Source organism: Argentina anserina, chromosome 2, assembly GCF_933775445.1.
Source record: "Argentina anserina chromosome 2, drPotAnse1.1, whole genome shotgun sequence".
Classification (NCBI taxonomy): domain Eukaryota; kingdom Viridiplantae; phylum Streptophyta; class Magnoliopsida; order Rosales; family Rosaceae; genus Argentina; species Argentina anserina.
The window spans coordinates 29790302-29804500 of NC_065873.1; the positions used below are offsets into that span (position 1 = coordinate 29790302).

Consider the following 14199-nt stretch of genomic DNA (forward strand, 5'->3'; position numbering starts at 1 on the left):
CCAATCATATTTTGGTGGTCCATCAAAATCCTTGAAACTATTTTTTTCTTTTTTGTAAGTACTTCCTCAACAAACGGAAAATTAAAGATAATTGACTTCAGGGCTGGCCCTAAGTTCTATAGGGCTCTAGGCCAACGCTGAAAATAGGCTCATTATCGTTAAATATATTTTTAACTATTTTATTCTTAAAAAATTACCAGTACGTGAAAAATTATATCACCCGATTTCATTTATAATATATAGTACAACATGTTTTTCAAATGATTAATTGAATTCATAGATAAAATTGATAGTAAGTATATGGTGAATACGATAATAAATGAGTGTAAAGATTAAAAAATGTGTAAAGCTACAAAACATAAATACAAATTAGAAAATAGAATGAAACAAAAAAAAATAAAATACATAGGTGCAATCGTATTTGAACAAAAGATCGCTACAATATATATCATAGAACCCTCTTTTCCATTACAACAACCGCACATTCATTGAATAAGGGAATTTATAAGGTATTTATTTAATAATATTAACTAGATTAAATGTTTTTGGGGCCCTGTGAATTCGGGGGCTCTAGGCACATGCCTTCTAGGCCTATAGCCAAGGCTTGGTTTGGTTGACTTACAACCGGAGTAGTTGAAAGTATGACTCCCTCTTCATCAGACTTACACCATGGAGCACACTTATGAATACGGCTAATGTTTATCTCCCCGTCAGAACCATCACCATCTTGGTAGAAAGTTTCGATGCGATCAACACGTTGTTGATAGGTTGTGATGTTTCTCCCCCCGTCAGAACTCCTACGACTCAGTCGTTGAGCTTCAATCCAATCAATACGTACCTCAAGTTTCTTTAGCATCATTTTTAATTTCAGCCATGTCATTTTTGACGTCACGACCGTCCATTCTGAAACCTCCCCTTGGTTGCCTGATCGGAGACATGGAATCCACTAAGATCTCCCTAGAGCTCCGAGTATCGAACACGGGCCTCCAACAGTTACTCAACGATCACCAGAAATAGGGAGCAACAAAGTTACATAACAAGGCAAATTCATGCCACAAATATACTGACTTTTAATCATAAAACTTAAGCTTCCTAACAATGATTATAATACTCATATATATAGGGATTATAATACTTGGAACATAAGTAGACTAAATCTATTATGGAAAGTAATTATAAAATAAATCGTACATAATTGTAATATATTCCATAAGAATTGTAAATAATGAAATATTAAAGATTTTAATTCTATAATTAAATAGCTAAATAATAACTTGATGTAGCCCTATAAATGCTCCATCATTTTTTTTTCCAGATCAAGAAATCCTTAACACATTCTGATATTATTTCATGTACTTGTAATTAGAGATTTATGATTTACGTTTTTTCTCATATTCGACGATTTTTTTAATTAAGACTTATGAGTAGCTGCACCCGGTTCTTTATTCAAAAACAAAATCTTAGGCATATTTGATGCCACGCACTATCATAAAGCTGGAAGAACTTGCAATTTTAAATGGGAATAGAAATCAAAATGGGCATGATTGGTTGTCATATTTCAAAATCATGAATTAATTAGTGGGAGGTACGTAATAGAAGGTAGTTGTGGTTGTGGGGCTCCAAATATGGAGATGGAACTACGTCATTCTTCCCGTGATCATGAATCAGCATAAGCCCCGTATTATACAGGTATGTTTATTGAATAGTCTTCACGGTATCATATTATTTTTCACTCATAGACGCAAGTAACGCCTATAATCAATTTGCCACCCAAAAATTTGATATGATTATTAGTTGCAGCTAGCATATTGATAGTTAAGTATATAACACTTGTGTATTATGGTAACATTTCCGATTTTCCAATAATAATAATGATAGCCCCATGTCTTCTGAAACATTATTCTTCATTACAATCAATTTCGGTGTGATTAGGCTTTCGAAACATCCTTCTTATGCTCGACGTAGCATTATTCTTTAACAATTAGCGGATTCGCCTTTTAATTTATAATAAGAATGTTCATTATACTTCAGTAGGTGTTTTACGTTTTTAATTTTTAATTTTTTTTGGTAAACGACTCAAAGATTTTATTCTTCTTAATTCGGAGATTACCAGAATTCCAACAATAGGTTTCTAATATACCAATCGGAGCTAGCTGCTCACCCCATAACATATTGAAGTGTACTTGTATTGCGTAATATGACACTAGCCGAACAGATTTATGATAATAACTTAAAAGTCTATAATCAATAACAGTAACATTTTGATAAACAAAATGTACATACAAATAGAAAACACCTAATTAGTTGATAACGATGACTGCTTTTCGATCAATTTGAAGCTGAGCAGCTCTCAGCAGCATATTTACTAGTTGATACTTATATGATAAAACTTTGCTTCTATATGTATATCTCGTACCAATATGTAGCTTTCGATCTACAAATCTGACGTTCCAAAATATTCTTTTTAGTTTATGAATGTTTTTAAGACATGAAACTACAAGATCGAGCAATACTCGTCATGACTCGATCATGACTATACTCGCTTAATTAGCAAGTCATCGATCAAATATTTGTCGGAGTTTATATGGACAACTTGAAATAATGAAATAAATTTGAGCACAGCGTGCACCTTGTTTCACTATCAGTCTATCAGATAAAATATATTGGTAATTTTTCTTGTCATTCTAGAATAATATTATTAATATGCGAAAGAGCTTCACGAGTACACTGTACGAGGGAGAGTGATGATGGAGGCGGAGAATCATATCATCCTTTCTTAAGTTGGTGTTCGCCCAACTCAAGTGATATCCTCATTTTAAGTAATCATTCCGATTAAAGAAGCTTGAATTATCCACACCTACAGAAACGAAGTGCAGTGCTCCACAAAAAAGCGTGATTCTGTTGAAATTTAGTAAAATTTTGTTGTTGGTAAAGTCCACGGATTCCACCTACTATTTTAGACCACTAGCTATAACCATAATCAGTTCTTCTAGTGTAATAGTCAATTGTCGTGATTATAGAATATAAATGATAACATGTTATACTCGATAACAAGTGACCAGTCATCCTAATCACAATTCACAAGTCTCCTAATTCACAAGTGTCCCACTTGTGTCTTAATTTGACTGAAGTAGTTCATCAGTAAATCCCCAAGCAAAGCATAATGAGTTTGTGTTTGAAATTTGAACCGGAGCTTTATCGGAAACTTCTTTTCTTTTCTTTTTCTAAAAGGCCGGTCGGGTTCCTCTCGGCGCCGGCTAATAATATTATAAATAATAATAGATAGAGGGTGGCCTCTGTGTAAGCTAATTTTCCTCTTTTTCTAAAAAAAACAAAAAAAAAGCCGGCCGGCCGGGGTAAGGCGACCGGACCGTTTAACTGTTTAAGCAGAGAAGAAATTCCAGCTCACCTATACAGACAATTCATAAATCCACTTCTATAACTTCATAATAATAAACTGGCAGTCTCATCTGAAACTCACAACTATTCGATCATTGTCTGGCATATATTACGAATATATATACCAGATAATTAAGATTTATAAATATGCATGTTTTACAGAAGGAAATAAAATTTTAAATGCTACTAGACTACTACGTACACACCATTAAGGAGAACATCGGAGCTAAATCATAAGTACCTAGCTGGCTAGCTAGCTAATTAAGGAGCCGCAAAGGCATCATCGACCCACTTCTTCTCATCGTGTTCTGACGGCAAGACCGGAGAGGTAAGAAGGGATTGGAGAGCAGCACGAAGTTTGTTGACTCGCCTGCGTTGTCGGATCCGCCGCAGAACCACCTCTTTATCTAGGGTTTCTGATGTGTGGGTGGGTTTCAGGTATAGCAGGGTGCTGATGTTGTTGCTGTCATAAGTTTCACCGTCGTGCTCTTCCCTCAGATTGATCCTGCTTCTACTCACTGCTTCATTTTGCACAGAGGATTTGGTCTTTGACAACTTGTAGGAGGAGGACGACATTATGGGGAGTATGGAGCGAGTGCTTAGCTAAGTGATCAATAAACTTATGGTAGATTTATAACTGGTCGGAGTGTGAAATATAAGATATCGGGAATAGAATCCGGTGTACGTGTAAAGTTTGGGCGGTGATAAGGTCCGAGTTTCAATGTAGTTACTGCCAACAGTGGCATCATATCAGACCAGCAGGCGCTGAAAGAAAACAAACGTACCGCTAAATTCCATTGCTTTCTGACAAGGTCGGTTGAGAGTCTTTATCCCCAGTTAGTTTGTGAACTTCAGAACCGAGCTGCATGGTTATATGGTAAAACTCACACGATCCATAATTCCATACAACATCTAATTAATAGTTGGGAATAATAAAAGGTTAGAGATATATCGATTCAATAGGCAATAGTAATACGATGCTGATAATGCGACGTGGTTAGTGGGTTCTGTGACTTCTGTCAATGGCATATCATTTTTTTAGGTTAAGATTCCGTATGCCGTTGCATTAGAATTTTTTCTATTACATCTGCTTGATTGGAACAAAGCTAGTTAGCTTATCTGTATGTATGAACTATGAAGGGTTAATATATCCATAAATTTGCTTATCTTGGCGTCCTATCTTCCAATGACACCATGTAATCAAAAACGTATTAGTGCATCTAAGAGGAATCACTGATTAGATTGGATAAGACATATTCGCTATAATGTTGTCACACCAAATAGAACACTAGTAGTTGAGTTTTGACAATTAACATCTTAATTTCAGCCTTACAGGCTTATGTTAGTATAATTAAGTGTGCATACGTACAAAAGAAAGCTAATTAGAAATTAAGGTTTCTCTCAATTAAGGATGTCTTAATTACTTACATAGCTACATCGAGTCTCATGCACATACGTACCTATATACGATGAAGGTGAGCATGATTATAGTATAAAAACAAAACTTCATTGCTACAGTAGAGCTTACACAATCAACAACACTTGATAACTGATTTCATGCATGGCTTTATGGACTTATGGGTGTTGAGAGGCGATAAGTTCTAGTCAAAACCTACTGTTTCCAATTCTGTTCTCACATTCCGTGGCTTACTACAGAAGTGAGAAGTTTCGTCCTCGTGACTTTTGGAAACGGTTTCTTAGTGTTGATTACATACTACATTTGGTAATATGATCTGAGAGACTGAGAGTGGTGAATTAGCTAGAGTCTATATATGAATGTTCAGATTTACAAGACGCTTTCGGTGAGAGCTAGATATCATGCATGCATTAGAAGCAAATCAATAGGATTGCTAGACTGGGATACCAAGTGTCGCGAGCTGATTGTGTGTAAAGAAAATGAGCACATTATATATCATTACCACCAACTAATTAATTAATAAGCATTGGTACCTCATTTTATTTTGTATTTGAATATACACGACATGTTGTATTGAGCAGATTATAAATCTTACATTAACAGAAGAATATTGTGTACACATACCTGCCTACATCCACCAGTATTAATATATACTAATACTAATAGAAGAAAGTAGATCTCGAAACAAAATTCCGGATTGCTACTATATAATTAGATGAATATGCCTTTGTATGCTTATAGCTACTCACCAAGATATGAATTAACCCAAATTTAACTTAGATAGTTCCTCAAGTAAAAGAAGAAGGAGAAGGAGATCTACCCTGATATTAACCTGTACTCATTTACTTTTGTCTGCTAAAATTACTAATCACGGCTAAACCATGTTGTTCTATATTCCGTACTGCATTGACAAAACTAGCAAATGTAGAAGGTACTTAGATCAGGAAAACTGGAAAACGTTTACACCCTTACGCTTCGTTATGTCCCTGCTTTTGAAGGGGGTAGACACGCGTTCTACAGACATTTGCCACCTTAAAGAGGTCCGGACACATGAGTCTGCAATCTGCATAATTGATTCTAGCCAGCGAAAGTTACCGGAAAACTGCACAAGGCGTACGAGCAGCACTGACACTTGTCACAGCGTCAGCGGTAGTGGGATTGCCGTGCGACGTGCGTCCCAATCAGGTCACCAGATACTTGTCATTTCCCGATCGGGTCATATCATTATTCCCTTACGGGCATAACCGTTTCACTGAGCTTTATCACTGAGTCGACGACCTATATCGGAAAAAGGAGCAACGGCCTTTGGTCTTTGTCAAATTGCCATCATTGTTTTCTTACCTACTACATCAAGTATTTCTTCTCAAAAGCTTTTCCGGGTATTTCCAACCATCAATAAGATATTCGATCATTCGTCAGTGACGATGGATTAACGTTCACATGTGAGATGTTCGTATCCGCCTCATAATTTGATTTTACTTCTCAATTTCTATCTTTTACTTGCGTTCGTTGGCTTCTTCCGTTTGTTTTCTCTTGAAAATTCAATATTCACTTTACCCTACCTTTTCTTGCATTGCGATGCCCGAAACATTTCTTTCAAGGAGCTCCAACGATTCACGTACTCACGTACATCTGAAGCATAGAGAGGGAAGGCTAGCATTTCCTCCTTGTTTCTCCCTTTTCTTTTTGTTGATCAGCAGCTCATCTTTTTTTTTTTTTCCAATCACACAATAGCTTCCTTTATCATTTTAGATTTTACATGGTGAGGTTGGTACCCTAAGAATTAGGGCAAAGTGGCTGCGACATAATAGTTTTCTAGCTAATAAGATGCCGTGTTATTTGATTCAGCAAAGCTATAGATACTGCAAGGATGATTTAGAAGTGATCGGTATTCGATACACGTACATGCATGCATTATCTAATTGTTCTTTAGATTCAGTGGCACCATAACAGACCATGGAAATCAGAGAGTTTGGATTACATTGTTGATAACTTCATATATGTTCTTTATTAACTGATCAATCTGAAACGGCATTGCCTTCAGGCTAGGGAAATCGATCCCTTTCAGTCATTTCACTGCGATATACAACACTCAAATACACATGCATGCTCACATAAACAATATTCCACGAACTTAAGGCCGTCGTACGTTTTTCCTATATTGATAAGTGATAACATTATTGTTAGTGTAAGCTAGATGCCTAGATATATAGGTTAATAAAATTATGATACCCGCCTTCTTCCTCTCTTGTTTTGGTAATCAATCGTGCACTTTTTCTTAACACGACTGAAACCCCTTGCTTTTGGTATCTTTCATCACCATCAATGTTCAGCGATGAATCCGATAACAGAGTAAAAGCACCGGTATATATCATTGCTAGCTCCTTCTAGCTTCCAAAGTTAGTGCATGTTCTTCACTTCTAACTAAAGGAACTCCACTTCGCCATTCTGACATTATACCATTACCAACCGCGCGCTGTAAAATCGTGCACCATTCTTTGTGCATATATATAGTTAAATAGATTAACAAAACACAATTTTACTCTATTCACAGTTTGTAGATTAAACTAGCATTAAGATGTTTGAACAGTTGAACTTAAAATATTGCACCCTATTAATTTTTTTAATAGGTTTAGAAACAAGCAAAAAATCTCAGTTTGACAGTTTGTAGATTCTCATATGATCGAGATGAAAATAGTTGACCATGATAATAATTATAGGACATCTCTCAGGCCAAGCCGATCTATATGTTTTTTTTCTTTGAATGATTAAAGGGAAGCAACCCACACATCATAAGTACCACTTAGCTAGGTTTATCGGAATTGGCCTACACTGCTACACATCATGCTTAAGTGTTAATCAAGATTAAAGACTAACGGAGTAGGATTGATTCGTGTCAGTTTGAGTTTCCCCTTAGTCATATAACCTTAAACCCCCCAAATGACACCAAAAAATAGAGAGATGTTGTCGGGCCACCAACCCCAACCGTGTAGAAATGTAGAATGATGACAGCCACCTCCAATTCCCAAACCTCCGAGTGTTTATTCCGAGTATCCAACCCAGATTTTCCGGACCCCAAAATCCCTAATCACGTAAGCGAGTATCTGCCTTACACGTGTACACATCATTCCGGCCAAAGTTTCCTTCCCCCGTTCTATATATACACGTTTTATATATAGCACCGTCTCTCGACTCCCGCCCTCCTCTGGCTCATTTGTTAATATCTTTGTTACACTAGTTGGCTACCTCTCTGTCGTTCCCTCCATTTTCTCATCACCACCATTGCAAATTCTAAATTCTAATTCAACACCCATATCTTCAAATCGAACCTTTCCATAATTCTGCTTGGACAATTAGTACGCGAATGAAGTAATTAACCCAAATTGTTTGAATAATCGATCAAGATATTATCCAGGACATGAGAGACAGAATGTTTTCCGACGACACCAGCCTACCTAGGGCCAGTAATTTCGGCAACCTCGTCCATTCCGATCCCAACATCTCGGCCAACGCCATGTCCCCCGACGTCCTTCACGAATACCAAATGCGAAACAGTAGCGCCGCTCCCTTCGACCCCAACCGGCTCAGCGGCGAGGGCTCTCCGATAGCCATGTCACCGTGGAACCAGACCGCCGCTTCTCCCTTCACCAAATCATCGTGCACGCCGTTCGAAGAGAATGTCCCGAAGAACGGGCTCATCGGCTCTCTCATTCGAGAAGAAGGCCACATTTACTCCCTGGCCGCCACCGAAGATCTCTTGTACACCGGCTCCGACAGCAAGAACATCAGAGTTTGGAAGAATCTCAAGGAGTACAGCGGTTTCAAGTCCAACAGCGGACTTGTCAAGGCGATTGTTATCTCAGGAGAGAGGCTGTTCACTGGTCACCAGGACGGCAAGATTAGGGTTTGGAGAGTCTCCACCAAAGACCCTAAAGTTCACAAACGGGCCGGAACTTTCCCGACTATGATGGACATTTTCAAGTACTCGGTGAAACCCAAGAACTACGTCCAAGTAAGGAAACAGAAGACGCTTTGGATCAGACACTCCGACGCGGTTTCATGTCTGAGCTTGAGCGAAGACAAGAAGCTGTTGTATTCAGCCTCATGGGACCGCACGGTCAAAGTGTGGCGGATCGAAAGTTCTAAATGCATTGAGTCCATCCACGCCCATGACGACGCCGTGAACTCCGTCGTGGCCAGCGTTGAGGGGTTGTTGTACACCGGAGCGGCGGACGGCACGGTGAAGGTGTGGAAGAGGGAGCAGAATGGGAATATGATGAAGCATTCTTTGGTGCAAACTCTGCTGAAGCAAGAGAGCGCGGTGACTGCACTCGCTGTGAGCGCGTCTGGGTCTATTGTGTATTGTGGGTCGTCGGATGGGTTGGTTAATTTCTGGGGGAGAGAGGAGCTGTTATCTCACGATGGGGTGCTCAAGGGTCACCGGCTGGCTGTGCTGTGCTTGGCGGCGGCTGGGAACTTGGTGTTCAGCGGCTCGGCTGATAAGACAATATGCGTGTGGAGAAGGGAGGGCGTGATTCACACGTGCCTGTCGGTTTTGGCGGGTCACAGTGGGCCGGTGAAGTGCCTGGCCGTTGAGGAGGATCGTGAGCCGTCGACGAGGGGAGATCAACGGTGGATTGTGTATAGTGGGAGCCTCGATAAGTCTGTGAAGGTGTGGGGGGTGTCGGAGCAAGCGCCGGAGCTCACTCCTGTGACCATGCAGAGCCGTACACCCCAGTTGATTACCGACAACGACTCGCTGCCTTCCGATGGAAGTTACTCGTCGACCAGGACCCGGCGGTGATTTCTGTAATCTAAACACCAGTTGCAGAATGACACGTGTCTCTTGGATTAGCTTATTTACGGAGACTGGGAGATAGTTGCATGGCTCTAAGGAGAATTGCAGTAGTGTAATTTGTCGAATAAACTTTTCTCCTCTTATTGCAACTCAAATTTGACAAACTTCTGGGTGTCTGATTGGAAGTAAAACCAATAGGCGTGCAAAAAAGTAGTATATTTCTCATTGTTGAATGTTTGGAAAAAAGAAAAGATCTATAATGCATGTAACTTTGATATATGCTAATCTGAAGTTCTGAACTACTCGTACAAAAAAATGAGGGGGGAAAAAATCTGTTATGAAGTCGGATGTAATGCGAGTTGTTTCTACTCAAAAGAATAAGTATCCACTATTCAATGTGAAAGTTTACGAGAATGGTTTCCTCTGGGTTTAGGCTGCTGTTGTGAGCTCACTCCTGGCAAATGGCCACTTCTACTACCAACGGTGTTCAAGTCCAGGCCAATAGGAACAACTGGATCACCACCTTCTAGTACTCTGATTACCTGTACACAAAAGGACAATTGAACTCAATACAATTTCTACAAAAATTCGAAGGGATATATAAAAGGTTAAATTATCCATTCAGGTACCAATATCAAGGAAACTAATTAGGAACAGCGAATCAAGCCACAAACCTTTGACATTGAGGGTCTGAATTCAGGATCTCGCCGAAGACACAAGGAAGCAGCACGAGCCATTGCCTGTAGTTGATAGGGGAAGTCGGGGGATTCAGAGGTCATGTTTGGATCCAGTAAGTGGTAGGAAATTGGTGAGATATGGTTTGGCTCTAACGTAGCTAACCGATGCAACCATTCTTCCAGAATATGATGTCCCCTGACATAATGCAATTCCCCAATTCTCCTACCTGTCATAAGCTCCAACAAAACAATTCCAAATGCGTACACATCTACCTTATGTGAAATTTGACCACTGTCAAGGTACTCTGGTGCAAGATACCTGCATGGTTAAATGAATATATCAGCTTCTCGACTATCGAGCTACATATATAATTGCTCATTTATTTTTCCTCCAACACAGATTGTAATGTGAATATAACGGAATTATTGCTGTACAAGAACTGTTGATTTTTAGCTTGCAGGATTTGAAGAATTTACCCTGAAGTTCCAATACAACGGTCCTCAGTGCTGGTCTCCCATTCAGAGTGCCATCTAGCAAGCCCAAAGTCCGCAACCTAATAAGAAAGTAAATGAGTAAAGGATGCTAGTATGATGGACAAAAACATACCAGAGAGAAATACGTTGTTGGAACTTGGAACAGGACCAAGTTTCTTATACAATTGAAAGCATGGATGCAGTATCAACAATATAATTATCTGAAGTACCAGAGGTTCGAAATCGTGAGTCAGAAGGATATTGTTAGGTCTTAGGTCTCTGTGCACTATACATCCAACTCTACAATCTTCATGCAGATATCTTAATCCACGAGCTGTTCCAGTAGCTATCTTTAGCCTTGACTCGTAATCGAGGGGAGTTCTGTTTCCTTCCGCGCCTTCAAACAAAATCAATATGAGACTGTAAGCCAAACATTAGTTAATATGTAGATAGTTTATAGGCAGAGAGAATGCCAATTTCTTATAATGAAAGGAGCACAGGTTCTATGCAGCATGCTTTCATCAGCCAATAATAAATAATAAACTTGAAAAAGAAAAGAGCATACCATGTAAATGGAAATCCAGCGAGCTGTTACATATGTACTCATAAATCAGTAACCTTAACTTGCCTTCAATACAATACCCAATGAGCAACACAACATTCCGATGTTGTGCACAGCTCAATACTCGCACTTCCCTGCAGAAATCAGCATCTGCTTGAGAACCACCAAACTTCAACTGCTTCACAGCAACAACTTGGCCGTCTCTTAACACCCCTCTGTGAACCACACCGAAGCCACCTTCTGCCAAGAAGTTACCATATGAGAACACGTTTGTAGCTTCCTCTAATTCTTGATAAGAGAACTGTTTAGGAGGTTTGCCAAAAACTGGTGTTTTATGTTGACAAAGAGAGCATAAAGGAGGAGGTATTGAGGAAGTGCTACCCAAGGAAACAGCATCCCTAATGTTTGAATTAGTAGTGTAGCCTTTGTTGTGGTTTTCCCTGGTTTCAATTCTGTCACTTGTATTCCGATCAAACTGTGCATACTCGTCAAAAAGAGTCTGGAAAGTGGGAGATCTTACTTTGTGTGGTTTCTTATAAGCTTGGGGTTTGGGGTGCTTTCTATCACTACTGTGGTTTTGAGGGATCCACAAGACATTCTGATCAAGAGCTAGAGTTGATGGTTGGGGCTTAGAAAGAGTTATAACCCTTTCTCCAATTGAATCAAGTTCTTCAAATGGATCTTCCAAATGTGGTCTGTGGTTTCTTGAGTGTTGTCCCTCAAATAAAGGATTCTGCTCATAGACAAGAAAAAGAGAAGTCACAGTGTCGTAACTTGATAATGAACCTTCTCCCGTGGTTCTTGTGCAAGAGCTACTTGGTCCTTCAGGACTACTCACTGGAGTGGTATTCATCCTATGCTCTTCCAATTTTCGAAGGCGAGTTCCTGGTGAAGAAGCAGCAGAAAAGAATTGGGTTTGGAGTTCTTCTGAGCATCCCAGATTCAGCTTCAGGACTTTAGGCTGAGACCCCTTCATCACAACAATGTTGCATCCAAGTTCCTCCACGCAATGCTTCCTCTCTTGTTTCAATTTTCTGTTATATAAAGACGATTGGACTCTTCATCATTATGATCAATGAACAAAGATTGTAGCTTATATTAACATACAGGTTAAAATCACAATGTGACATAAACACTGAAATTTATAAGACACTATAGTTTAGGACATCATTAGATGTGTAAACTTGTGAGGGATGGCCTGAACTAATAGCTTAGAAATAATACTTTTTTTATGATTAATTACTTGTCCAGTATGACCCAGTTGGCTCCATTGCATGTTGCTTCGGCTGCCACAGTACCACCAGGTGTACTTAAAACTACCTTAATCCTCACGGTTACCTGCAATCATGATCAAATCCAGTTATTCACCTAGTAGGTTCAACTGATATGTTGAATATGAAGCATGATCAATCTCTGCCCTATCAATTAATCAATTTCCAAGCTCTTATTTTGTCTGATATTCACTCAAGGCTAATGCTTTTCTTTTCCATTATGGGGTAGGTCCTCATTATAAATCAGCCAGCTTTCACAGGAAAATAATGCATCTTATTTCACAAAAATGAAAAAAATGGATGCATATTGTTGGTCCCAAAAATCATTGATCTTTCACCCTAGAAATAAGGTGTAAGCACATGGCGTCAATGATTAACTTAATTTCATCCTGGCATAATAAAAACAAAACAAATCCAGAATCTACGAAATTTCTGACAGCCAATGATAAACAGCTAGAGATGAACTACATGCCAAATCATTTTCTTGATCTATAGGTATATATACAATCGAAATTTCAATGCAAAACTGAAAGAATAGGTTGTATCCTACTGAAAATATATTGAAAAAAAAAACTACGTCCACGTGGTCTTATCTTTGACCGAGTAGTGGAGAAAGGCGGTAAGTGGCATTATAGTAAATAAAAAAGATTGAAGACTAGTGTAATTTTTACCTGGATTTGATTGTGAAATTGAAGCACCATCTGAGAACACGACTCTGAGATCTGACAAATCCGATCCGGCAAATCCTCCTTGTGCCGACTCCCGCAGTCTCCGGTGAATCTCGGGAATTTCCAGAATCTGTTACCTGCAAAAACTCTCACACACTTGAAACCGAAATTCAATTGAAGAACAGAAATAAAGTTTATCTTCGAAATGAGAATTTACCGGCTTTGACCGGAGAGATGACGGCGAGCAAGGTGACGCAGTCGCCGGGCTGAACGACGTGAGTGAGAGCCCAAGCCAATGCGGCGTTGGAAATGACCTTCGCGGCCTTCACGGCCACTATGACCTTATCGGATCGCTCCCCAACCATTGCTCGAAGAATGGATCAGTGAAATGAGACTGAATCTGAATTCGAGGCGGTGGAATTGGAAGTTGGGAGAGCGACGTGAAGTAGTGACGGAGTAAGAAAGTTTATGATGACAAAGGAGACTGAGGGAGGTGATCGAGCTACAAATGGCTGTTGACCAGGGTTAACTGACCTTAGTTAAGCAACCACCATCAAAATCATCAATAAATACGTTTAAATTTGTGTCATTTCTCCATCTTAGCCTTCAATTATTTTTTCTCTTACTTTTGTTTTATTTTTTTTCTACTATATTTCTGTATATTGAAGTAAATTTCGAATTAGATTCTCATTTTCAAAATGTTTTGAATTTTATTGGATCATTTTTTTATTATATAAGTTAGTTTGGCGTATTAGGACATCAATAGAGTCGAAAATGAGTAGTTTTGAAGTTGTCACAAAGACTTAATCAGTTCATGATTGTATAACCACTCACGGTCCAAATGGTGATTCATTAAATTTACATATTGCTTATCGAAACTTAGTGATCATATATTTTTCTTTCATGATATGCGTTTGTATTATGTATTTAACT

The 14199-nt window shown here is 39.0% G+C and overlaps 2 protein-coding genes across 2 annotated transcripts; one reads left to right on the forward strand and one right to left on the reverse strand.

The window, feature by feature from the left end:
- Positions 1 to 8085: 8085 nt before the first annotated feature.
- On the forward strand, positions 8086 to 9659 carry LOC126784990 (protein JINGUBANG-like). The gene has a single exon (XM_050510556.1). It carries the CDS (start codon positions 8235 to 8237, stop codon positions 9618 to 9620), a length of 1386 nt encoding a protein of 461 aa, XP_050366513.1. The 5' UTR covers positions 8086 to 8234; the 3' UTR covers positions 9621 to 9659.
- A 187-nt stretch (positions 9660 to 9846) lies between these two features.
- LOC126784988 (inactive protein kinase SELMODRAFT_444075-like) lies at positions 9847 to 13786 on the reverse strand. Its single transcript, XM_050510555.1, has 8 exons — positions 13484 to 13786; positions 13270 to 13403; positions 12571 to 12665; positions 11331 to 12361; positions 10996 to 11162; positions 10769 to 10845; positions 10289 to 10610; positions 9847 to 10156 (listed from the first exon to the last, which is right to left on the reverse strand). Exons 1-8 carry the CDS (start codon positions 13629 to 13631, stop codon positions 10007 to 10009), a joined length of 2124 nt encoding a protein of 707 aa, XP_050366512.1. The 5' UTR covers positions 13632 to 13786; the 3' UTR covers positions 9847 to 10006.
- Positions 13787 to 14199: the final 413 nt, after the last annotated feature.

What these genes read in the sequence shown, in the direction of transcription:
- LOC126784990 (XM_050510556.1), top strand. Translation starts at nt 8,235, where the DNA reads ATGAGAGACAGAATGTTTTCCGACGACACCAGCCTACCTAGGGCCAGT.
- LOC126784988 (XM_050510555.1), bottom strand. Translation starts at nt 13,631, where the DNA reads ATGGTTGGGGAGCGATCCGATAAGGTCATAGTGGCCGTGAAGGCCGCG. An exon ending in CATCTCTCCGGTCAAAGCCG is followed by an intron (nt 13,404 to 13,483) that starts GTAAATTCTCAT and finishes GAGTTTTTGCAG; the next exon opens with GTAACAGATTCTGGAAATTC. An exon ending in AACTGGGTCATACTGGACAA is followed by an intron (nt 12,362 to 12,570) that starts GTAATTAATCAT and finishes TTTATATAACAG; the next exon opens with AAAATTGAAACAAGAGAGGA.